This window comes from Leptodactylus fuscus, chromosome 3, assembly GCF_031893055.1.
Source record: "Leptodactylus fuscus isolate aLepFus1 chromosome 3, aLepFus1.hap2, whole genome shotgun sequence".
In the NCBI taxonomy this organism is placed as follows: Eukaryota; Metazoa; Chordata; class Amphibia; order Anura; family Leptodactylidae; genus Leptodactylus; species Leptodactylus fuscus.
Window position 1 is genome coordinate 97,739,794 of NC_134267.1, and position 27,932 is coordinate 97,767,725.

The window sequence follows — 27,932 nt, forward strand, 5'->3', positions numbered from 1 at the left end:
TTGATATTCTGCTCCCCTAGCAGGCCACACCGAAAAAGATGGCTGAAGCAACCACAGAGTTGAAAAAAAGGTCCTAAGAAGTGGCCCCTGAACTCCAAAGGCCCTCCTGAGCAGGTAGAGTATGCTGTGACCCTTTCTGTGCAGCTCCTCCAGGTGATCAGCCCAGTCCAGCTTATTATTGAGGAAAAGTCTTAGGCCGGGGCACCACGGGCGGAATCACGGCTGGAAAAATTGCCGTGTTTTACAGTAAGGAGAAAGTGGATGGGATTCTAATGAATCCCATGCCCACTTTACGGTATAAACTGCGGTGTGGACACAGCGCAATTTCCAAAACCGGTGCGGTTTTGGAAATCGTAGCATGTCAGTTATACCTACAGAAAAGTTAGGTGGTTTCCCCATAGGTATAATCGTAACAGAAATCCACAGAGCAAAGCTCTGCAAACTTTCTGTCTAAAGCGCTGCGAGAAGAACCGTGATGCATTGCTGCTGCTGTTTTTCCCGCAGCACTTTTTTGCTCCAGGACGTCCCGTAGGGGCCTTAGCCTCATTCTACGTAGTCTCCACTACATATTAGTTGCAACTCATTGCCCTTGTCTTTTAACAATCAAACTTTGACTACAATTCCTAATTCACTATTATATATTCATGTTTTTGGCAGAAACGCTTTACTTTTCAGTTGTTATTTTGCTTTTTGCTTTTTTTTTTTACTAAAAAATAAAGTAGCACAATATTGGCTATATATATATATATATATATATATATATATATATATATATATATATATATATATATATATTAGAAAGCATTTAGTCTTAGTAAAATGTGTTTGATCTCATTCATGCTTGCCCATACAGTTGCCTTTATAGACAAGCTACAATATGTGAATTCCTCTGTCTCTCCATGACAATTTGACTTCACTATGCAGCACTATGTAAATAAAATATAATGACACCAATATAACAATCCTGAATCCATGGAAACTACTGCGATAGTAAAAAGGTTTTCCTGTGAAGAAAAGAAGAAAACTTGATGCTGTGAAGTAATGAATGGTGAGCCTGTATATTTCTGTTTATTAGTGACAGCTAATGATGATGGATATGGATTTGGGGATGGCCTGCTGTTTGTTAGTATCTACCGCAGATGATTTTAACTATTGGTTGTCCATCCCTATGAAGAACTATTGATCAATACATAATATTGTTATAAATAATTTGATTGAAAGCATCCTCTAAACAGTTAATACTTAAAATCCTCCTTTGTTCTGATTAAGGTTTAATTCTAAGAAAAGGAACCACTTGTTATATATTGTAGCTCAAGATCAATCACTTGTAAAAGGAACTGGTTCATTATATGAGATCAATTGACTGGTCCCGGCAATATGTTGACAGGATTCTACTCACTGTGTTCTATATTAATTATACTGTTAAATAAGTCTACATGTTCTCAGATGGCATGGTTTAACTTACCGAGTTTATGCTGTACACAAACAGTTTATATTATTGACTAGAGATGAGCGAATTGAAGCTGTTGAAGTGGAATTTCAGGAAATATTCAATTCACATTGAATCCGGATTACCTCACACTTCATGGTAACAAATTGCATTTTTTCTACAAATGGCTACTGCTTGTTAGGACATGGGGCAAGGAACTCTGGGAACGTGGGATCACCCACAATGCCATGCAACCAATCAGCAGTCGTGTGATGTCACAGCCATTTAACTCCTTCGCGACTGGCCACGGCATCACGGCTGCTGTGTGCTGCTTGGATGCTGTGGTCAAACATGATCGTAGCATTCGAGGGGTTCCGACATGCCATATGTCCACCCTAAACATTCTCCTCGGGGAAATAGGGGGTGCCGATATGTAACTTCTGCAGCCCGGGATCTGGCCAGTGACCCCAGGCTGCTAGTAGCCCCAGTACCTGGTTAATCCTGCCCGGAAGTGAGGAAGTCAGCCTATGCATCTTCTATAGACTGCAATACATTTGTTTTGCAGTCTATAGTGCTGAAGCAGCGATCAGTGCATTGCTGGTTCAAGTCCCCTTGTGGGACATCACTAAAAAGCACTGCAAGGCACAGTGTGCTACACTACTATACAGACTCTCTGCAGCCAGAAAATAGCTGGTTTTTTTATGTGATTCGCTGCAAATTAATTTGGATTGAATCGAAACATATCGGAAAATTTGGCAAAGTTGCCAAATTGAATTTTTGACAAATTCACTCATCGTTATTACTGACCTGTTAGTACAAAAAGCAAATGCCCACATACCTCCTTTATCACCCTGTATAGTAAAAAAAAAAAGTTCTCATAGTTAAAGTGGTAATGAGATGAGCGAGTAGTATTCGATCGAGTAGGTATTCGATTGAATACTACGGTATTCAAAATATTCATACTCGATCAAATACTACTAGCTATTCACAGTAAATATTAGATTCAGAGTCAGCGTTGATTGACCGAATGCTATACAATGCATAGAATTCGGAAAATCAATGCTGGTTCTGCAGCAGGCTCGTTCTTGCTAGTCGGGAGAGCTGGCAGCTTGCTGTTACGAGGGAGCTGACTTTTTCTCATAGGAATGAATAGACCAGCCTTAATTGGCCAGTGTACAGCATTCGGCCAACCAACGCTGGTTCTGCCGGAGGATCGTCTGTGAGGAGACTGAGTCTAAGAGCGGACCACAGCAGTCTCCATTGTGGTCCTATTTTAGACTCCGCCTCCTCATAGACGAACCTCCAGCAGGACCAGCGTTGATTGGCCGAATGCTGTACACTGACCAATCAACGCTGGTCAATTCATTCCTATGAGAAAAAGTAAGCTCCCTTGTAACAGCAAGCTCTCCTGACTAGCAAGGATGAGCCTGCTGCCAACCAGCGTTGATTTGCCGAATGCTTAAACTAGTTTTATTAGATAGATCATCTGAAACTAAAGGTAATGAACTAGACATTGAAATAATTCTTCTAAAATCACCTTAAGGCTAAAGCCCCACGTGGCGTCCACCAGTAAAAAAAATCTGTGGGAAAAACTGAGGCAGCAACGCACCGAGGTTTTTCTCGTATTGCTCTTGACAGAAAGTTTGCAGAGTTTTCCTCTGTGGACATTCTGTTTCAATTACATACTATCTACTATGTAAACCGATGGCGTTTTCAAAGGTATAATTGAGGTGCTGTGATTTCCAAAAGCGCAAAAATTTTGGTAATCACTGAATGTTCACAGCATGTATTTTAACACAGAGAGGGGATGAGATTTTCTAGATTAATTAGGGAAAAAAATACATTTTTAAAAAGGTCTGTTAGTGCTATCAATAAGTTAACAAACGCACCCAGTTGCCATTGGCAGTTTTTTGAGTGATTTTTGGGTTCTCTGGGAGCTTTGAGCATTTGTTACATCTGCATCTTCCTGTTGTCTGCCTTTCCTATAACTCCCATGATTCCTTGGTATGCACTCAGAGCTGACTCACTCTCCTTCCCTTTCTCACTCACTCCCCTTCCCTTTTCTCACTCACTCCCCTTCCCTGATTCCTTAGTTAGCCACTACACCCTCAGCAGCCATCTTTAGACTCCTAAGTCTGACTCACCCAATAACCTTCTCCTTTGGCTGTAATATTGTCATCAGTGGCGTAACTAGGAATGGCGGGGCCCCGTGGCGAACTTTTGACATGGAGCCCCCCCCCACAACCGACACCGAAGACCTCGACCTACCCCCTCCTCCGCACTCTTTTATGTCCCTTAGTAAGTCCTGCACGCAGTATTATGTCCATTAGTGGCCCCTGCACACAGTATTATGTCCCTTAGTGGCCCCTGCACACAGTATTATCCCCCATAGTGGCCCCTGAACACAGTATTATGTCCATTAGTGGCCCCTGCACACAGTATTATGTCCCTTAGTGGCCCCTGCACACAGTATTATATCCCTTAGTGGCTCCTGCACACAGTATTATGCCCCATAGTGGCCCCTGCACACAGTATTATCCCCAATAGTGTCCCCTGCACACAGTATTATATCCCTTAGTGGCCCCTGCACACAGTATTATGCCCCATAGTGGCCCCTGCACACAGTATTATCCCCAATAGTGTCCCCTGCACACAGTATTATACCCCATAGTGGACACCCATAAACAATTATTATACTCTGGGGTCTTTTCAGACCCCAGAGTATATAATCGGAGACCCGGGGGAATAAAAACATAAAAAATTACTGTTTCTTACCTGTCCCCGGCTCCTACGCTGTCTTCTCCAATGCCGTCCTTGTTCCTTGACGTCGGATGTCACATGACCCGGGAAGCAGGCCTCAGACAAGAAGGAAGGAAGCCTGGCAGGATCGTGGAGAGGTAAGTAACTGTGTTTGATACATTCCCTTACCTCTCCCAGTCCGCCGATCATTATACTCGGGGGTCTGCAAAGACCCCCGAGTATAATGATAGCAGTGGTAGCGGCTGTCACCAGGCCCCTAATGTTCCGGGCCCTGTGGCAGCTGCCTCCGCTGCTATGGCGGTAGTTACGCCCCTGCATACACACATACAAAAACATGAATATTTTGACAACTACATATCTTTATCTGGATAGATATATGCAGACATAGCACACTGTTTTGTTATCAGGAATTTTGAGCCCCCCCCACCGTATAATGCTCAACAAGGTATATAATACTGCACAGTGGCCTCCGCGCAATATAATGCCCCACAGTGGCCCCCACATAGTATACAGTCCTATGAAAAAGTTTGGGCACCCCTATTAATCTTAATCATTTTTAGTTCTAAATATTTTGGTATTTGCAACAGCCATTTCAGTTTGATATATCTAATAACTGATGGACACAGTAATATTTCAGGATTGAAGTGAGGTTTATTGTACTAACAGAAAATGCGCAATATGCATTAAACCAAAATTTGACCGGTGCAAAAGTATGGGCACCTCAACAGAAAAGTGACATTAATATTTAGTAGATCCTCCTTTTGCAAAGATAACAGCCTCTAGTCGCTTCCTGTAGCTTTTAATCAGTTCCTGGATCCTGGATAAAGGTATTTTGGACCATTTCTTTCTACAAAACAATTCAAGTTCAGTTAAGTTTGATGGTCGCCGAGCATGGACAGCCCGCTCTCAAATGATCTGAAAACAAAGATTGTTCAACATAGTTGTTCAGGGGAAGGATACAAAACGTTGTCTCAGAGATTTAACCTGTCAGTTTCCACTGTGAGGAACATAGTAAGGAAATGGAAGACCACAGGGACAGTTCTTGTTAAGCCCAGAAGTGGCAGGCCAAGAAAAATATTAGAAAGGCAGAGAAGAAGAATGGTGAGAACAGTCAAGGACAATCCACAGACCACCTCCAAAGAGCTGCAGCATCATCTTGCTGCAGATGGTGTCACTGTGCATCGGTCAACTATACAGCGCACTTTGCACAAGGAGAAGCTGTATGGGAGAGTGATGAGAAAGAAGCCGTTTCTGCATGTACGCCACAAATAGAGTTGCCTGAGGTATGCAAAAGCACATTTGGAGAAGCCAACTTCATTTTGGAAACAAAGATTGAGTTGTTTGGTTGTAAAAAAAAGGCGTTATGCATGGCGTCCAAAAAGAAACAGCATTCCAAGAAAAACACTTGCTACCCACTGTAAAATTTGGTGGAGGTTCCATCATGCTTTGGGGCTGTGTGGCCAATGCCGGCACCGGGAATCTTGTTAAAGTTGAGAGTCGCATGGATTCCACTCAGTATCAGCAGATTCTTGAGAATAATGTTCAAGAATCAGTGACAAAGTTGAAGTTACGCCGGGGATGGATATTTCAGCAAGACAATGATCCAAAACACCGCTCCAAATCAACTCAGGCATTCATGCAGAGGAACAATTACAATGTTCTGGAATGGCCATCCCAGTCCCCAGACCTGAATATCATTGAACATCTGTGGGATGATTTGAAGCGGGCTGTCCATGCTCGGCGACCATCTAACTTAACTGAACTTGAATTGTTTGTCCAAAATACCTTTATCCAGGATCCAGGAACTGATTAAAAGCTACAGGAAGAGACTAGAGGCTGTTATCTTTGCAAAAGGAGGATGTACTAAATATTAATGTCACTTTTCTGTTGAGGTGCCCATACTTTTGCACCGGTCAAATTTTGGTTTAATGCATATTGCACATTTTCTGTTAGTACAATAAACCTCATTTCAATCCTGAAATATTACTGTGTCCATCAGTTATTAGATAGATCAAACTGAAATGGCTGTTGCAAATACCAAAATATTTAGAACTAAAAATGATTAAGATTAATAGGGGTGCCCAAACTTTTTCATAGGACTGTATGTTCCACAGTGAATGGCTACAAAAGGAATGTGAATTTCCTCTATCTTCTTATCAATCCACTCCTGGCTTTGATGCAAAAAACTGGAGTATCCTGCTACAACCATAAAACAGATGAATTTTTTTAGAGAAGCTAAAGTACAGCAGGTTAGATAGGGCAAACGTAGCACTGCATGTCAGCTTTTCAGATGTAATGTACTGCATGGATGGCTCTTACAAAGTGGCCCTGTTCTGGTTCACAGACCCCACTATATGATGTACCGTGCAAGGCAGTGCACATTCGGTGCTGTTTTTGTAGGTCAAAACTATATGTACAACAGAAAAATAAATTAGGAACAATTTATGTGTCTCATGTTCTCTTATCTAAGCGTGGTTAAAATGCAGTATAGTTTAACCCCTTAAGGACCCGGCCATTTTTTGGTTTCGCATTTTCGTTTTTCCCTCCTCACATTTCAAGAGCCATAACTTTTTCATTTTTCAGTTCACAGAGTCACATGATGGCTTATTGTTTGCGGGACAAATTGTACTTTGTAATGGCATCATTCAATATGCTGTGCAATGTACTGGGAAGCTGGAAAAAAATTCAGAATGAGGTGCAATTGGAGAAAAAATGCATTTGCTCCATTTTCTTATGGGTTTAATTTTTACAGCGTTCACTGTTTGGTACAAATGACATGTTACCTGTGTTCTACGTGTCAGTACGAACGCGGTGATACCAAATTTATATAGTATTTGAAATGTTTTGATACTTTTAAAAAAATGATAAACTTTGCAAAATAGAAAAAAAAAATTTGTGTCATCATGTTCTAACACCTGTAACTTTTTCATATTTCCATGTATGGAGCTGGTTGTGGTGTCTTTTTATGCAGGACAAGATGACGTTTCTATTGATACCATTTGGGGAAAGATCTGATGGTTTGATCACTTTTTATTCAATTTTTTATAGGAGGAAAAGTGTTGAAAAAAACGCTTTTTGGCGGTTTTTATTTTTTTTGCCGCTACGCCGTTCGCAGTACGGGATAAATGTTTTAATATTCTAATAGTTCGGGCATTTTGGAGCGCGGGGATACCTAATATGTTTATGTTTAATGATCTTTAATTACTTTTATAGCTAATCTAGGGAAAGGGGGGTGATTTGAACTTTTATATTTTTTTTATTTTTTTAATACTTTTAAAAACTTTTTTTTTTCTTCTGTTACATTTATAATCAGACCCCTTAGGTACCTTGAAACCTAGGGAGTCTGATCGCTCATACTATTCACTGCAATACTACAGTACTGCAGTGAATAGCAGAATCCCAGCACTTCTATTAGACGATGCCTTCAATAGGCTTCCGGCTGTCATAGCAACCGATCACCGCCCTCATGTGACGTTCAGGAGGGCGGCGATCGGCGAAACATGGCGGCGCCCGTGCCGCCGGCGCCGTTTACACACTGCGGTCACGTTTGACCGCAGTGTGTAAAGGGTTAACAGCAGCGATCGGCTCGGGCACCGACCGCTGCTGTTATTGGCAGGTCCTGGCTGTATTATACAGCCGGCATCTGCCGTGTATGGAGCGAGCTCAGCGTGTGAGCTCGCTCCATACATCCCCATGCGACCCATGACGTACAGTTACGTCAAGGGTCGCTAAGGGGTTAAAAGAATTTAGTTTAAAAGAATATAGATTAATATAGAGTATATAGATACAGCATATAGTTTATAGATTAATATAGAATATATATATATATATATATATATATATATATATATATATATATATATAGGATTAAAATACAGTAGCAGAAACCTGTTATGTAAAATTTTCTCAAATTGTTTTTATTAGTTCAAGCAGGGACACAAGCAATAGTAATAATAGAATATGAATAAGAATATGTCACATTTAGCCTCCCTTCTCAAGAAGTGATCAGACTAACTAGTGTTAGAGACACACAGATAACTGAGTTTACTTTATTCCAAGTAATAAAGTAGGGGTAAAATAACAAAGAATTAGAAGAACATCACAAGTGTAGTAAAATGGCCACATCTGTATATTCTCCAGTATTCCTGGGGTCGATACGCCACAATATTACCACATTACCATCTTATTTAATATAACACATGACTTTTGGTTTAAGGTTGGGATGGATGAAAGGATGAAATTTGCAGTAGTGTAAAAAGTAAACCGGGAAAAAAAAAATCCCATTAAAAAGTCAAGGGTAATACATGCACATTACAAAAGTCCCTCTGGCGATGCTTAGCACAGGAAGCGATTGGGTGACTGCATCACATTAGTTCAAAGTATATAGAGCATAATTTATGTTGTTTTAAAGTGATACTAATAGGCTTGAATTTTGCCAATACAAAGGAGCACTATAAACCTACCTCCTGTGGTGACTTCTGAATAAAGCTATACTTTAAATCATTACTTGCCTGAAGGGTATGTTTTATTCTCCATTTTAAACCAATTTAATGTAATATATTTTTCAGCCTCGACATGTCATTTTATAACAAGAGGAAATACTTATGAGTGTCATTACGGGTTGGTGTCATATTTATTCTCAGCTATGAATGCACAAAATGAAAACATGAATGTGAAATGTGAATAGCATATTGCTAATAAGCAATATGCCAAAAATGACAGCTAATATAGCACAATAGCCTCAAAGGCTTCTTTTATCCTTGCTAAGTGAAAATCGGGCATTTCAAACAGAAATGTAATTCAGACTAAACACCATTAGATGCATTAGAGACAAATTTGTCATATTAAATAAAAATACAAAAGCATTACTTATGCTTGTTTATATAGTCAATTAGAGCAGCTTTAAATGATAAAATATAACCAATAGCAGCTTATTATTACCAATGGTAATGTTCGTTCAAGCCATTATTTATATAATAGTGCAAAAAATAAAGAAGTATCTTAAAGATGACGTGTCACCATGGCAGTTCCAAAAATATAAGCCCTTTGAGGCTAGGTTCACACCAGGTTTTTTTGGGCCGGATTTTGACACAAAATGTACATCAGAATTCTACTCAAAAAAACGCCTCCCATTGAGTTCAATGGGAGCCGGTCATGCCCTTTCTTCAGGCGGAGTCCGTGGCTGATTCCGTGGCGGACATCCACCTTGCAACACTCCTTCACAACTAGGCCCATTCATTTGGGCCTAGTCCGGAGCAAAATGCCGCGTCTGGATGCCAGTGCACTGTATGAACTGCACCGGCGGCATCCAGTTGCGGCTAGCTGTTTTTTGGACCCGATTCTGAGGTGGCAACCGCGTCAAAATCGGGTCCAAAGAACTCTTGTGTGAACCGTAGATTGCAAGCCCTCATAGATTGTAAGCCCTCGTGGTCAGGGCCCTCTACCCCACTGTGCCAGTCGGTCACTGTTAGTATTATATCTACCTGTATATTCTGTGTATTGTATGTAACCCCCAAATGTAAAGCACCATGGAATTAATGGTGCTATATAAATAAACAATAATAATAATAATAATAATAATACTAACCCGGACCTCCAGTCTCACAGTACATTCTACAGAATATTTAACGTTATCATTTTTTATCCTGCAAAAACTAAGCGCTCAAATTATGCTGTGAATGGAAAAATAAAAAAGTTGCTTTTGGAAGACAAAGACTGAAAAAAAGAAAATCGAAAAACAGCTGCAGTGGGAAGGGGTTAATTTATTTCTTAGTTCTTTTGTTTGGGTCAATGTACCTGATGTACACAATGTACACATTTACTACTCCCCACAGACTGTGCAAAAAAAATATTTTATTATTATCTATGGTCATAAACCATTTTAATCACTACTGTATCACTTTACCCTCCTCATCAGAAGATTACATAATGTCATATATTCTTAATACAAGGGCCTATAACAGGTGTAGCCTACCGTTTTTACGCAGCAGAGGTCCTTGGTTTGCCGTAGAATAATTGTCGACCCCTGCATGCAGGTCATATTACAGAACTTTCAGCTGATACGGCTCACGCAAGTTAGCATCCACTGGCATTTATCAGCGATCTCTTGAGATGCCCGTGATTCCCATCCATGTGCTGTCAGAGTTTAGAATGGATGGATGCACAGCCTGAACAGGTAAGAGCTCGTTCACATCTGCGCCTGGGACTCCATTCTGCAGGTTTCCATTTCCTGTATAAGTGCCCGCGTGTACGGTTCAGCATGAGCAGAGCTTGCCGTATACGCCGGCACTCCCCATTCACTTCAATGGGAATGCTCGTAGTGAAAAAAGCAGCCCATTCATTTCTATGGGGAGCGCTCGTATGCCGGCTCCCATAGAAATGAATGGAACTCCTTTATACGCCGCTTATTCTGAACGTGTTTTACGTTCAGAATAAGCTGCCGTTTACGTAGTGTAAATGCACCCTAAAACAGGGCAGGAGATGGAAACCTTCAGTCATTTTTCAAACCCATTCATTTGAATGGGTTTGAAAAGTGTCCAGCCGTGAGCGCCGGTGAGTGTTTTATGCTCTCTGCTGCAAAACCGTTTTTTTTTTTAACTGGACACAAGTCGGACATGCAGTACTCTGTGTCCGGTTTTAAAAAACCGGTTTCGCCGCAGAAAGCTCAAAATGCTCACCGGCGCTTACGGCCAGACTCGGCATGACAGGTTTCCGTCTTCTGCCGGCAGAAGACAGAAACCTAATACAGAGTGCCGAACGCTCATGTGAACCACTGCGTAAGCTGAGTGGACATGTTCGGTTTTCTGCAGTAACAATTGGCCCATGCATAGAATATCACAGCATGCACTACTTTTGTCAGATTTTCACACTAGACTTGCACATTTAAGTCAATGGGTCAGTGAAAAAGCTGACAGTACACAGAAACTATCAGTGTGAACCAATTTTTCAAGGATGGCTACTAGAATTTTTTTTTTTTTTTTTACCGAACTGAAAAACTGATGAAAACTGATGCCATTATGGCTGGTAGTAAAAAAAAAAAAATCAGAATTGGCGGTGTTCACACTTGCGCCCGTATCTACCCTCTGTCATTCCACCAAGTTTTCCGAAACTGCACAGGAAACGGCTTCCTGGCGGTCAGCTTTAAAACCCATTCATTTGAATAGGTTTTTAAAGGTAACCGCCGGTGTCCGCCCGCAGCCTCTCCATGGGGAAACCATATTTTGGCCGGAAACAAAGTTGGACATGCAGGACAGGAGAGGAGAGTCTGCAGACGGACACCTTTAAAAATCCAAACAAATTAATGGGTTTTAAAGCTGATCGCTGGGAAGCCATCCCCTGTCCAGTTTCGCTGGGGCTGAGGGGGCATTCACATGGAGTAATGTGGCGCTGATTCTGGCATGATAACTCACGTAAGCATCAGCACTGCAAAACAGAATCCCATTGACCTCAATGGGTTCCGTTTAACGCACGTAAAACATTGAAATCAATGGGTTTAAAAGCCTCCCATTGATTTCAAGGATGGAAACCCAGCAACATGACACTTTGTGGACACAGGTGCAAGTGTGAATGCCCACATACTCTTGGAAATGACCTGATTCAACACAATGTTTGCATTGCGTGTGTAAGACCAATCTTAATCCAACTTTCAATATTTTTCACTTCTTGTATCTCTCCTACAATAACATTAAGTTTTCAGCATATATGGTCATTGCCAACAGTCTACAATTTGCCAGAAATGTCCAAGTAGGTTTTTATCGCTTTTACCACTCACAACGAGGAAGTACTATCATCCAGAAAGATGATATCCATTGTGGATCAGTATAGCCCTGCTATGTTGGTAGAAACTGTCTGCAGGGCTATTTTTGAGTGAACACCTTACCACTGGCCAAGTACTGGACTATGGTGCTGCAAGAGGAAAATGAGACTTTTCTTGTCTTTCTCCTTGTAGAAATGTGCAGTACCTGAGTCACCCTGTGAACTCATAGCACACTTCTAGAGCACACAACTAACATATTAAGTACAAGGGCTGAGACTGCCACATTTAATGCAGGTGTTATTAGTTCCCTAAAATGGACTCAGGGTATTCTATTTAGCATTCAATTGTAGCAGACAATACTCAAAAGTTAATGAAACCTCATAAACATAATATTTTCCTGTAAAGTCACTTAACAAAATGAGACAATCAAATTTAAATGGAACCACCTGTCAAAAAACATGACCTACACATTTGTGTACATAAATAGAAAAAGAGCACAATTATAAGCAATACAAAATGATACACGAAAAAAAAAAAAAAAGATAAAATCACATAAAACCAAAGACAGTGATAGAGAACAAAATTAAAGAAGGAGGATGCACAACCAGCGCGATACAATTATACTAAATTGTGACATAAAAATATAATTGTAAACATGATTTCATCAAAAATTCATATAGCAATCATATAGCAAATTATAATCATATAGCAATGTGTCACAATATCACAACCAATAGGTAATATCAATCAAGCATAACCTATTATAATAAGATAATACAATAATTAATAGCCCATCACAAAACATGCATGTTAATCCAGGTGTTACATAAGGTACCCCCAATAGCAATGGTCACATATATAGATACAGAAAGCATCAAATAACAATATATAGTCAAGGGGTACAGTAGTGATCCAAAGATCAATGTGTGCGATATATGCAGGTCCAAGTATCAATAATTAAAACGCCAATATGTTCACATGACAAATGGTGATGCACAGGAAAATCATACTGAATAGAGCAATAAAGCTATGTCTAGTAGAGCTATGCATACAAAGAGTAAATTACCCTGGCTTATGACAACCTCTACCTCCGGCCCCGACATACATAGTTGGAGGAAACTGAATACATACACTCACTTCTCTTTTTACTGTTTGATTCTCCTCTTTGTCTCCCCCTGGTCACCAAGTTATTGTCACCCGATAACAGGTTAACAGGTGTAGGTTCTAAATGGTAGGTGGAAGGATCTCCAAGTTCGCACTCTCTTGAAAACTGCCCTGTACCACACAAGAAAGGCAGCGGAGTTTGGGGAGTTAAACAGTGACGTAACTGAAGTCTTGTGGGCCCGGTGGAATCTTTAATCCGGGCTCCCCTACCTCATTCCTACAGCGAATTCTTGATAGTGATGGTTACGGGTGTTAAGGAGTTTAATCAACCTTAGTGTGGTTAGGGGAATCTGTGGTTCTCCTTGGCTTTTGGGCCAGATGGAAGCTGCAATCTTAACACTGATACCAGTGCTTATGGGCCCCCTAAGTCTCCCAGGACCCAGTGTGAATGCATCCTCTGCATCCCCTTCAAATTACACCCCTGAAGTTAAATGCATAGCTTAAGTCTTGGTGCAGGAAAGAAGTGTTTGGATTCATATAGCACTGGGCTGACTGTTCATTGGGGAACAAGCTGTTTTGCACAGATAACTTGCGCTGAAAGTGAAAGGGGGTCTGCTGTGCTGGAGGAGAGAATTCTAGCAGGGGTGACAGAGCGTAAAAACTAAGAACAAGGGGGAGAGGCAAGCAGATATAGGGGTATATAGGTCAGAGAGGGGAGAGGCTGTAGTGGTTGAGGTGGTAGGGATTAGAACAGGTGATCGGTTGTAACAAATGGATCTCCTTAACAGTATAGACAAATCTGGCCATAAAACTTCAAGAATGAACATTTCTGCAAAAAAAATGTTTGAACTTCAATGGCAAGTTAATGTGTAGAAACCTAGCAGGAAAACTGGGGGAACTTAAGGCCTTATTTGAGAGAAACACATTGATATAGTGGCTATGGAAGACAAAACTAATCTCCAAAAGGTCTATAAATATATACATGGAAAAAAAAAAAAAAAACAAGGTCAGAATAGGTATGCCCTCTAAATAAAGGTAATAGAGAGACGGTCACTGGGGATCAAGAAAAAGCAGAGCTACAAAATGGGTTCTTTACCTCTGTGTATAAAGAAGAACAGGGAGTAATTAATGTAGATTAGAGATGAGCGGACAGTAAAATATTCGATATTCAATATTCGTTTCGAATAGCCGCTCAATATTCGACTATTCGAACGAATATCGATATGGAATTAATAGCATTGTCTCTAGCTTCGCAGAGAGCTATGTAATACAGTACATTTTATAGAGGATGTATGTAGGCTACAAGCAGACTTAGACAGACTGAGTGTTTGGGTGTCCACACAGCATGAGGTTCAATATGGATGAATGTAAAGTCATCCATCTGGGTAAAAATCATCTGCATGAAATGTAATGTATATATGTGAGTGTAAACCTGGGAAAGTCAGTGGTAGAGAAGGACCTGGGTGTACTTGTAGATCATAATTTATACTACAGCATGCTATAAACGTAAACATTGCTTATGCAAGAAATATGGGGAAAAGCTGTTGCTGTTCTTTGTAAAAAAAAAAAAAAAAAAAAAAAAATCCCCTCAAAAGATAAGCCTAGAGAGAAAAAAGGTTTAATCCTAAGAGCCGACATGGCTTCTTCACTGTAAGGACTGTGAATCTGTGGAATAGCCTACCCAGGAGCCGGTCACAGCAGCAAAAGCTGACATACTTACAAAAGGATTAGTTGCCTTTTTAGAGAAAAATAACATTGATGCTGATGGAAATGTATATACTGTCATGTCTTTCCCATTCCCTGGTTGAACTTGATGGACATATGTCTTTTTTCAACCACACTAACCATGTGACCCAATGTTAGCTTTTACTTATCTGCTGCTATTTGACAATTTGACATGGTTTTGATGAAACACTCACATCTTATGCTCCCAACCTTCTCTTCTCTATCCTAAATAAATTTAGTTTTGAAAGCCCATCTTTACAACTGACAGTTAAATGAGAGCTTCTCCTTTTAGCATTAAACATTTTCTCTAGCGCAATGTAAGCTAATCTACTCTAGATCTTTCATACAATATATTTTTCACTCAATGAAATAGAAACAAAACCTATAAAAAATGGTACAATTGCATTTTTAACAGTTACACCCCATTAATCCTTTCTTTCAGCTTTCTAATAAATGGTGTCATTAAAAATTACAACTTGTCCTGCAAAAAAGACAAGTCCCTAAATGAACTTGTAAATGGCAAAATAAAAAGTTATGGTTTTTGAAATTTGGGCAGCAAAACACAAAAATGTGAGATGGCTGAGAAGGGACTAAATAGCAATTGTTCTGTATTAGTGGAATTAATCTCCAGTATTTAATGGACTTTATGTGCTTGAGACCAGTAAGCAGGATTGATTTTTAATGTGTCTATATGGTGGTTTTTGTGACCGTAATAAAATTTCAGACTTTAAGTCTAGGATTGTAAAAGTCGCTGACATGTCACATGCAAGTCACAGTCACAAACAATTTCCATGTAAGTCTATGGTAAAAAAAAAAAAATCAATTTGATTCTTGTCCCTAACTTTTTTTTAGCAAAATGATTCCTATTTGGTAGATATTAATGTCAACTAAACACAGGGCCAAAAGTAGTCTGCAGTAAGTCTCCTTAGTGGGGGCAGAAGATGACCCTCACACATCCTAGTGTTTTTGTTGAAAAAAAATAAAAAATCTTTCTACCCTTATTGAAATGAATGAAGGCAAATTTAGCTGCCATATTATAATTTGTGCAGGCAGTTGCTGTCTTCTGACTTGGCTACTGGCCCAGACACTAGGACATTATGCCTTATGCATTTCCCCCTTTGTGCATCCTCTCCTCCGACTGTGTTTCCATGGTCCATTAGAGAGAGATTATCAACCTAGTTCAGCACTATGCCAGGTAGATGTGCCTTGGATGCCTTGGATGCTTACTCCAGCACAAGTGCCAGGGTTTGCTGACCCCTGCTATAGAGGTACATTGACTTTTTGTCACGCAACATGTGTCACCATGTAAACCTACCCTATAAGTGCAGATTTTATTTCATAAGCTTTTCTTCAGATTTTGCTGTGGCAAAATAACTCTTTCAACTCTCAGCATTGCCTCTGGATTTTTAAATGGATAAGTGTACAAACACCATAGCAGTGAGCTGAATTTTTCACACATTTTTGTGCATTTACTGAAATTACACTTTCCATTCAGAGGAAACTGAATTTATTTTCTTCATGCATTCTTTGCAAATAAAAAAGGAGACAGCATACAGAAGGGAAAATATACAGTAAAAATATGAATCAAGAATGAAATAAATATTATTTTGTAGCAGCTACTACATATTTACATTGTTCACTACTAGATTGTTCCAAAGTTATAAAGCATTCAGTAGAGTATTTTTCTCATATGTTATTCATTGTCAACAATAACAGTATGAAGACTGAAGTTGGGCATTTTTATATAAAGTGTACAGCTTAAAAATAAAATGCAGTTTTGTAGATTATGTGCCTTTGGAGAATAGACTCAAAACTGCATGGGCTTGTATAAGAAACACATCATAGGAAAATAAAACAAAGTAAAAGGAAGTGCTGCTTTTCTCATTCTCAAGGTACAGCAGATCAATAGACAAAAGATAGAAAGAGAGATAATAGATAGATAGATAGATAGATAGATAGATAGATAGATAGATAGATAGCAATATTGTGATGAGGGGCGTAACTAACAAAGACTGGGCCCAATAGCAAACTTTTGACTTGGGCCCCCGAACAGCATAGATCCTACTTTCCTGGCCCCCACACAGTATAACAGCCCAATTACATACACTATAATGTCCCTTAACATCCCCTTTTCACAGTATAATGTCCCATACTAGCCCCTGTACACAGTATAATGTCCCATAGCAGATCCTGCACACAGTATAATGTCATATAGCGGACACTCCACGCAGTATAAAGTTCCATAGCCGCCCCTCTGCAAAGTATAGTGGCCCCTACATACAGTGTTATGTCCCATCGTGACAGACATGGGTTACACCAGCTTCATTATGCATCGCGACGCCAGCCTGACCCATATGGATGTCTATGAGGCCTGACGACAGCAGGGAGGTCAGCACCGGAGCCCTGAACAGGTGATTAATAGAGATGAGCGAACACTAAAATGTTCGAGGTTCGAAATTCGATTCGAACAGCCGCTCACTGTTCGAGTGTTCGAATGGGTTTCGAACCCCATTATAGTCTATGGGGAACATAAACTCGTTAAGGGGGAAACCCAAATTCGTGTCTGGAGGGTCACCAAGTCCACTATGACACCCCAGGAAATGATACCAACACCCTGGAATGACACTGGGACAGCAGGGGAAGCATGTCTGGGGGCATAAAAGTCACTTTATTTCATGGAAATCCCTGTCAGTTTGCGATTTTCGCAAGCTAACTTTTCCCCATAGAAATGCATTGGCCAGTGCTGATTGGCCAGAGTACGGAACTCGACCAATCAGCGCTGGCTCTGCTGGAGGAGGCGGAGTCTAAGATAGCTCCACACCAGTCTCCATTCAGGTCCGACCTTAGACTCCGCCTCCTCCGGCAGAGCCAGCGCTGATTGGCCGAAGGCTGGCCAATGCATTCCTATGCGAATGCAGACTTAGCAGTGCTGAGTCAGTTTTGCTCAACTACACATCTGATGCACACTCGGCACTGCTACATCAGATGTAGCAATCTGATGTAGCAGAGCCGAGGGTGCACTAGAACCCCTGTGCAAACTCAGTTCACGCTAATAGAATGCATTGGCCAGCGCTGATTGGCCAATGCATTCTATTAGCCCGATGAAGTAGAGCTGAATGTGTGTGCTAAGCACACACATTCAGCACTGCTTCATCAAGCCAATACAATGCATTAGCCAGTGCTGATTGGCCAGAGTACGGAATTCGGCCAATCAGCGCTGGCTCTGCTGGAGGAGGCGGAGTCTAAGATCGCTCCACACCAGTCTCCATTCAGGTCCGACCTTAGACTCCGCCTCCTCCGGCAGAGCCAGCGCTGATTGGCCGAAGGCTGGCCAATGCATTCCTATGCGAATGCAGACTTAGCAGTGCTGAGTCAGTTTTGCTCAACTACACATCTGATGCACACTCGGCACTGCTACATCAGATGTAGCAATCTGATGTAGCAGAGCCGAGGGTGCACTAGAACCCCTGTGCAAACTCAGTTCACGCTAATAGAATGCATTGGCCAGCGCTGATTGGCCAATGCATTCTATTAGCCCGATGAAGTAGAGCTGAATGTGTGTGCTAAGCACACACTTTCAGCACTGCTTCATCAAGCCAATACAATGCATTAGCCAGTGCTGATTGGCCAGAGTACGGAATTCGGCCAATCAGCGCTGGCCAATGCATTCTATTAGCCCGATGAAGTAGAGCTGAATGTGTGTGCTAAGCACACACATTCAGCACTGCTTCATCAAGCCAATACAATGCATTAGCCAGTGCTGATTGGCCAGAGTACGGAATTCGGCCAATCAGCGCTGGCTCTGCTGGAGGAGGCGGAGTCTAAGGTCGGACCTGAATGGAGACTGGTGTGGAGCGATCTTAGACTCCGCCTCCTCCAGCAGAGCCAGCGCTGATTGGCCGAATTCCGTACTCTGGCCAATCAGCACTGGCTAATGCATTGTATTGGCGTGATGAAGCAGTGCTGAATGTGTGTGCTTAGCACACACATTCAGCTCTACTTCATCGGGCTAATAGAATGCATTGGCCAGCGCTGATTGGCCGAATTCCGTACTCTGGCCAATCAGTGCTGGCCAATGCATTCTATTAGCTTGATGAAGCAGAGTGTGCACAAGGGTTCAAGCGCACCCTCGGCTCTGATGTAGCAGAGCCGAGGCTGCACAAGGGTTCAAGCGCACCCTCGGCTCTGATGTAGGAGAGCCGAGGGTGCACTTGAACCCTTGTGCAGCCTCGGCTCTGCTACATCAGAGCCGAGGGTGCGCTTGAACCCTTGTGCACACTCTGCTTCATCAAGCTAATAGAATGCATTGGCCAGCGCTGATTGGCCAATGTATTCTATTAGCCTGATGAAGTAGAGCTGAATGTGTGTGCTAAGCACACACATTCAGCTCTACTTCATCGGGCTAATAGAATGCATTGGCCAGCGCTGATTGGCCAGAGTACGGAACTCGACCAATCAGCGCTGGCTCTGCTGGAGGAGGCGGAGTCTAAGATCGCTCCACACCAGTCTCCATTCAGGTCCGACCTTAGACTCCGCCTCCTCCAGCAGAGCCAGCGCTGATTGGCCGAATTCCGTACTCTGGCCAATCAGCACTGGCTAATGCATTGTATTGGCGTGATGAAGCAGTGCTGAATGTGTGTGCTTAGCACACACATTCAGCTCTACTTCATCGGGCTAATAGAATGCATTGGCCAATCAGCGCTGGCCAATGCATTCTATTAGCGTGAACTGAGTTTGCACAGGGGTTCTAGTGCACCCTCGGCTCTGCTACATCAGATTGCTACATCTGATGTAGCAGTGCCGAGTGTGCATCAGATGTGTAGTTGAGCAAAACTGACTCAGCACTGCTAAGTCTCTGCATTCGCATAGGAATGCATTGGCCAGCCTTCGGCCAATCAGCGCTGGCTCTGCCGGAGGAGGCGGAGTCTAAGGTCGGACCTGAATGGAGACTGGTGTGGAGCGATCTTAGACTCCGCCTCCTCCAGCAGAGCCAGCGCTGATTGGTCGAGTTCCGTACTCTGGCCAATCAGCGCTGGCCAATGCATTCTATTAGCCCGATGAAGTAGAGCTGAATGTGTGTGCTTAGCACACACATTCAGCTCTACTTCATCAGGCTAATAGAATACATTGGCCAATCAGCGCTGGCCAATGCATTCTATTAGCTTGATGAAGCAGAGTGTGCACAAGGGTTCAAGCGCACCCTCGGCTCTGATGTAGCAGAGCTGAGGGTGCACAAGGGTTCAAGTGCACCCTCGGCTCTCCTACATCAGAGCCGAGGGTGCGCTTGAACCCTTGTGCAGCCTCGGCTCTGCTACATCAGAGCCGAGGGTGCGCTTGAACCCTTGTGCACACTCTGCTTCATCAAGCTAATAGAATGCATTGGCCAGCACTGATTGGCCAGAGTACGGAATTCGGCCAATCAGCGCTGGCCAATGCATCCCTATGGGAAAAAGTTTATCTCACAAAAATCACAATTACACACCCGATAGAGCCCCAAAAAGTTATTTTTAATAACATTCCCCCCTAAATAAAGGTTATCCCTAGCTATCCCTGCCTGTACAGCTATCCCTGTCTCATAGTCACAAAGTTCACATTCTCATATGACCCGGATTTGAAATCCACTATTCGTCTAAAATGGAGGTCACCTGATTTCGGCAGCCAATGACTTTTTCCAATTTTTTTCAATGCCCCCGGTGTCGTAGTTCCTGTCCCACCTCCCCTGCGCTGTTATTGGTGCAAAAAAGGCGCCAGGGAAGGTGGGAGGGGAATCGAATTTTGGCGCACTTTACCACGTGGTGTTCGATTCGATTCGAACATGGCGAACACCCTGATATCCGATCGAACATGTGTTCGATAGAACACTGTTCGCTCATCTCTAGTGATTAACACTGGTTTTTATGTTCACTCATCTGCCCTTTGCCTTCGATCATTATACTCCAGGGTCTGAAGAGACACCAGAGTATAATAATCGCAGTATTTGTTGCTCATAGCCACCTCTGCTTCCTCTTCTTCCCTGGAAGGCAGAAGGGGAAGCAGACACAGCAATAAGCGGTTGTGAGTAGGAGCAGGGATTGGTAAGTAAATAGGGCCTGTCACCTGCTGGGTTTACTCCCCAGTGGCTGTTACGGTGGTACTTATGCCACTGTATGTGATACCACATATTAATCTGTACAGTCCATACACAAGCTTCAGATGCATTATTAATAAATCTTACTTCTCTAACCAGTAATATTTGTACATAGGACCTATGAAATTATATCTTACCTTGGAAAGGTCTCCAGCTTCCAGATAGAAACAAATAATAAATACATTCCAAGATACCCAAAGCACCAGCCAAGCAGCATACTGCAGAGGTAAAAGACGAGACAAAACATGTTAAATATATGTATATAAGAGTACATGTTCACATGTACATGCTACCTCCATGGTTGTTTCCCACTGGCATAGTAAAGTAAAGTTGGAGGGAAACACCTGGAAGAACTGAGGCCCCCACTGTCTATCTGGTGATAGGCTGTAACAAGTTTTTTGTTCTGGCTCCTTGACAGCATTCCTGTCAAGCATTCCTGTCAAGCATTCCTACACAATAACTGATGAGCATAATGCAAGAACAAATCCCATTAAAAAAAAACTGTGTGATCCTTTCTGGTATCAGTTTCTTACCAGCTTTTCTGCACCATACCAATGTGAAACACTGTACATATGTGGATGGTCAAGTAACAAAGTCAAATGACATCAAATGCAAAATCCAAGACAAGAATAGGACTTGAGTATTATGATTACAAGTAAGGCAAGCAGCAGTATTCAATGTCAGGCAGATGCTTCAAAAGCCAAGAAGTGATAAAAATCATGAACCAATAATATTCCTCTATAAATCCCTTTTAAGACCTTATGTTGAACATGGTATTCAATTTTGAGCTCTGCACTCTAAAAGGATATACATTAGAGATGAGCGAACACTAAAATGTTCGAGGTTCGAAATTCGATTCGAACAGCCGCTCACTGTTCGAGTGTTCGAATGGGTTTCGAACCCCATTATAGTCTATGGGGAACATAAACTCGTTAAGGGGGAAACCCAAATTCGTGTCTGGAGGGTCACCAAGTCCACTATGACACCCCAGGAAATGATACCAACACCCTGGAATGACACTGGGACAGCAGGGGAAGCATGTCTGGGGGCATAAAAGTCACTTTATTTCATGGAAATCCCTGTCAGTTTGCGATTTTCGCAAGCTAACTTTTCCCCATAGAAATGCATTGGCCAGTGCTGATTGGCCAGAGTACGGAACTCGACCAATCAGCGCTGGCTCTGCTGGAGGAGGCGGAGTCTAAGATAGCTCCACACCAGTCTCCATTCAGGTCCGACCTTAGACTCCGCCTCCTCCGGCAGAGCCAGCGCTGATTGGCCGAAGGCTGGCCAATGCATTCCTATGCGAATGCAGACTTAGCAGTGCTGAGTCAGTTTTGCTCAACTACACATCTGATGCACACTCGGCACTGCTACATCAGATGTAGCAATCTGATGTAGCAGAGCCGAGGGTGCACTAGAACCCCTGTGCAAACTCAGTTCACGCTAATAGAATGCATTGGCCAGCGCTGATTGGCCAATGCATTCTATTAGCCCGATGAAGTAGAGCTGAATGTGTGTGCTAAGCACACACATTCAGCACTGCTTCATCACGCCAATACAATGCATTAGCCAGTGCTGATTGGCCAGAGTACGGAATTCGGCCAATCAGCGCTGGCCAATGCATTCTATTAGCCCGATGAAGTAGAGCTGAATGTGTGTGCTAAGCACACACATTCAGCACTGCTTCATCAAGCCAATACAATGCATTAGCCAGTGCTGATTGGCCAGAGTACGGAATTCGGCCAATCAGCGCTGGCTCTGCTGGAGGAGGCGGAGTCTAAGGTCGGACCTGAATGGAGACTGGTGTGGAGCGATCTTAGACTCCGCCTCCTCCAGCAGAGCCAGCGCTGATTGGCCGAATTCCGTACTCTGGCCAATCAGCACTGGCTAATGCATTGTATTGGCGTGATGAAGCAGTGCTGAATGTGTGTGCTTAGCACACACATTCAGCTCTACTTCATCGGGCTAATAGAATGCATTGGCCAGCGCTGATTGGCCGAATTCCGTACTCTGGCCAATCAGTGCTGGCCAATGCATTCTATTAGCTTGATGAAGCAGAGTGTGCACAAGGGTTCAAGCGCACCCTCGGCTCTGATGTAGCAGAGCCGAGGCTGCACAAGGGTTCAAGCGCACCCTCGGCTCTGATGTAGGAGAGCCGAGGGTGCACTTGAACCCTTGTGCAGCCTCGGCTCTGCTACATCAGAGCCAAGGGTGCGCTTGAACCCTTGTGCACACTCTGCTTCATCAAGCTAATAGAATGCATTGGCCAGCGCTGATTGGCCAATGTATTCTATTAGCCTGATGAAGTAGAGCTGAATGTGTGTGCTAAGCACACACATTCAGCTCTACTTCATCGGGCTAATAGAATGCATTGGCCAGCGCTGATTGGCCAGAGTACGGAACTCGACCAATCAGCGCTGGCTCTGCTGGAGGAGGCGGAGTCTAAGATCGCTCCACACCAGTCTCCATTCAAGTCCGACCTTAGACTCCGCCTCCTCCAGCAGAGCCAGCGCTGATTGGCCGAATTCCGTACTCTGGCCAATCAGCACTGGCTAATGCATTGTATTGGCGTGATGAAGCAGTGCTGAATGTGTGTGCTTAGCACACACATTCAGCTCTACTTCATCGGGCTAATAGAATGCATTGGCCAATCAGCGCTGGCCAATGCATTCTATTAGCGTGAACTGAGTTTGCACAGGGGTTCTAGTGCACCCTCGGCTCTGCTACATCAGATTGCTACATCTGATGTAGCAGTGCCGAGTGTGCATCAGATGTGTAGTTGAGCAAAACTGACTCAGCACTGCTAAGTCTCTGCATTCGCATAGGAATGCATTGGCCAGCCTTCGGCCAATCAGCGCTGGCTCTGCCGGAGGAGGCGGAGTCTAAGGTCGGACCTGAATGGAGACTGGTGTGGAGCGATCTTAGACTCCGCCTCCTCCAGCAGAGCCAGCGCTGATTGGTCGAGTTCCGTACTCTGGCCAATCAGCGCTGGCCAATGCATTCTATTAGCCCGATGAAGTAGAGCTGAATGTGTGTGCTTAGCACACACATTCAGCTCTACTTCATCAGGCTAATAGAATACATTGGCCAATCAGCGCTGGCCAATGCATTCTATTAGCTTGATGAAGCAGAGTGTGCACAAGGGTTCAAGCGCACCCTCGGCTCTGATGTAGCAGAGCTGAGGGTGCACAAGGGTTCAAGTGCACCCTCGGCTCTCCTACATCAGAGCCGAGGGTGCGCTTGAACCCTTGTGCAGCCTCGGCTCTGCTACATCAGAGCCGAGGGTGCGCTTGAACCCTTGTGCACACTCTGCTTCATCAAGCTAATAGAATGCATTGGCCAGCACTGATTGGCCAGAGTACGGAATTCGGCCAATCAGCGCTGGCCAATGCATCCCTATGGGAAAAAGTTTATCTCACAAAAATCACAATTACACACCCGATAGAGCCCCAAAAAGTTATTTTTAATAACATTCCCCCCTAAATAAAGGTTATCCCTAGCTATCCCTGCCTGTACAGCTATCCCTGTCTCATAGTCACAAAGTTCACATTCTCATATGACCCGGATTTGAAATCCACTATTCGTCTAAAATGGAGGTCACCTGATTTCGGCAGCCAATGACTTTTTCCAATTTTTTTCAATGCCCCCGGTGTCGTAGTTCCTGTCCCACCTCCCCTGCGCTGTTATTGGTGCAAAAAAGGCGCCAGGGAAGGTGGGAGGGGAATCGAATTTTGGCGCACTTTACCACGTGGTGTTCGATTCGATTCGAACATGGCGAACACCCTGATATCCGATCGAACATGTGTTCGATAGAACACTGTTCGCTCATCTCTAATATACATACATGTGTCTGTGTTTCTTTCCTTTTTAGTTGCTATGATTCCTAGGATTTCTCTATCTGCCATGAGCTTCTATGTGTTTCTCTCTTGTTATATACTACTGTACCATCTATGAAACTGTATCACTGAAATTTCCCCATTGTGGGACTATTAAAGGAATATCTTATCTTATCTTATACCTCCCAACTTTTGAAGAACCGAAAGAGGGACAAAATGTGCGGCGCGCCGCGGCAAATTTAGCCCCGCCCACTTTTGTGTTGACCCCGCCCACTCATTAATTTTTCATGTGCCCGCACACAGTATAATCCTCCTACAGTCACCCGTAAATTATATGTCCCCCCTCTATCTCTCCCCCAGTTTCATATACACCCTTCATCTGCCCCCAGTTTCATGTCCCTCTTCCATCTCTGCCCCCAGATTCATGTCCCTCCATCTCTGCCCCCAGATTCATGTCCTCTCCATCTCTGCCCCCAGATTCATGTCCCTCCATCTCTGCCCCCAGATTCATGTCCCCACATCTCTGCCCCCAGATTCATGTCCCACATCTCTGCCCCCAGATTCATGTCCCTCCATCTCTGCCCCCAGATTCATGTCCCTCCATCTCTTCCCCCAGATTCATGTCCTCTCCATCTCTGCCCCCAGATTCATGTCCCCTCCATCTCTGCCCCCAGATTCATGTCCCTCCATCTCTGCCCCCAGATTCATGTCCCTCCATCTCTTCCCCCAGATTCATGTCCTCTCTATCTCTGCCCCCAGATTCATGTCCCCACATCTATGCCCCCAGATTCATGTCCCCACATCTCTGCCCCAGATTCATGTCCCTCCATCTCTGCCCCCAGATTCATGTCCCTCCATCTCTGCCCCCAGATTCATGTCCTCTCCATCTCTTCCCCCAGATTCATGTCTCCCATCTCTGCCCTCAGATTCATGTCCTCTCCATCTCTGCCCCCAGATTCATGTCCCCCATCTCTGCCCTCAGATTCATGTCCTCTCCATTTCTGCCCCCAGTGTCATGCCATCCTCTCCTTCATCTGCCCCCACATTCACGTTCCACCTCCACATTAAACTTACCTTCTCCTCCGCTCCCTCGCCGCTCTCTGCCCGCCTCTCTCCCTGACACACGCGGCTGAAGCTGCTCGCGTGCTCACTTCGCCGCTGCGTCTCTCTCTCTCTCGCTGACACATGCGGCTGAAGCGAGGAGCTGACCTGTGTCAGCTCCTCGCTTCGCTGCTGCCGCCGGCTCCTGGCTTGTACATCGCGTCTACAAGCCAGGAGCCGGCGGCAGCGGCGAAGCGAGGAGCTGACACAGGTCAGCTCCTCGCTTCAGCCGCATGTGTCAGCGAGAGAGAGAGACGCAGCGGCGAAGCGAGCACGCGAGCAGCTTCAGCCGCGTGTGTCAGGGAGAGAGGCGGGCAGCGGCGAAGCGAGGAGCTGACCTGTGTCAGCTCCTTGCTTCAGCCGCATATGTGTTCAACTCAGATCTGCGTCCTCTGGACGCAGATCTGAGTTGAAATCGGGACATACCTCCCTCCAACCGGGACCGCGGGACATGTCACCCAAATCGGGACTGTCCCGCGGAAATTGGGACGGTTGGGAGGTATGGATATATGAGAGCTACAGGTGGGTCAGAGGAAGGTGACTAGGCGGGATGAGCAAGCAAATTCAGATAGAACTGGATTCAACCTGATTTTTCTAAACATTTTTAGGTTTGAACCTAACACTTCAGAAACACTGTTATACTTTGGGGTATCATCGGTCTCCAGAATATAATACATGGAAGCCAGGAGGAGGTGAGTAAGTGGAACAAACTATTATAATCACCTTGCATCACTTCTTATGAGTGGTCCTCTGGTGTCCTCTTTTGCCATCTTCCAGAAAAGACCTCAAAAGGACACAGGAAGATCAATGGATGCCACAAAGATGCCCAGAAGAGGCGAGGCAAGGTGAATAGAAGTTTGTTATTTTTACTCACCTCCTCTGAACCTCCACTTTTTTATACTCTGTGTTCTGAAGAGACCCCACAGTATATTTATATTAACATCACTTCTGTAGACTCACTTATAAGAGGCTAGAAAAATTAGGCTTATTTATCTTGGAAAATGATACTTTAGAAATAAATTGATTTATATGTAGAAATACGTGGAAATAGCATATAATTTATTCTGTCCAAAAATATGCTAAAAATATGTATAGAGGGCCAGGAAACATTCTTTATGGACGGAGGAGAGTTGGTTTAGACATCTAGAGTATATATAAAAGGGTTTTATATGCTTAGAGGAGTTAAATTATGGATTGTCTAGGGGCCACGCGGTGGCTCAGTGGTTAGCACTGCATCCTTGCAGCAATGGAGTCTTGGTGTTCAAATCCTACCAAGGGCAAAAAACATCTGCAAGGAGTTTGTATGTTCTCCCCGTGTTTGCATGGATTTCCATCTCATGTTCCAAAGACCTACTGATAGAGAAAAATGTACATTGTGGGCTCACAATCCACTTTAAAAAAAAAACTATTTATTAGTTAACCTAATTATAAATCATAACAGTGAGATTTTTGGAGATTAAAGGCTGATGCAGGGGTTTATCCAAATTTGGAATGGTGAAAGATTTTTAATATGGGGTAATTTTCATCCATCTCAGATTTTTTTTGCCTTAATTTGAAATACCAGTGTAGGATTATATGTTGAACTTCATGCACTTTAATGTTTTTTCAACCTTAGCTATCTACCTGTAAGGTACCTTGCAGATGGCCATGGATTGGTCACTAGCCGTGATTGAATGACATGGCCAGCACACAGGCAGCACACGAATGTCATCCATATGCTGTCCATGCAATGGCCGTGATTATGTGGTGCTATTCTTTCAATGAAATGGCCAGGAATAGGACCTGTCCTGAGTTTTACGACCCAGACTTTCGGCCCACTCACTGATCTGTATAATACATGGTTAAGTGTGTGAGCTGATAGAAATGAATGGGTCAGTGTGCTATCACCTAAGGCCTTCTGTAAGGTGCCTATCTGTGTAATTACTGTAAGGCTTATTTCTATATTTAGTCTATTGAATGTAAATCTATTACAAGACTTGGTTCTGATGTTACCTCTCAAACTGACTTTTGGCTTGGAAGTTTACTGTTCTGATTTATCCTGGTTCTGATTTGCCTTGTAATGTATTGTGGGTTCTGGTTTGACTTCAGTTTGTA

At 43.4% G+C, this 27,932-nt stretch overlaps 1 protein-coding gene across 1 annotated transcript in view; it reads right to left on the minus strand.

The window, feature by feature from the left end:
* Nucleotides 1–27,932, minus strand: part of NKAIN2 (sodium/potassium transporting ATPase interacting 2) — a 624,215-nt gene that overhangs the window by 310,386 nt on the left and 285,897 nt on the right. The window contains exon 3 of the mRNA XM_075268078.1: nt 21,039–21,119. Within this exon, the coding sequence (XP_075124179.1) occupies nt 21,039–21,119 (81 nt within the window). The remainder of the gene's footprint in view (nt 1–21,038; nt 21,120–27,932) is intronic.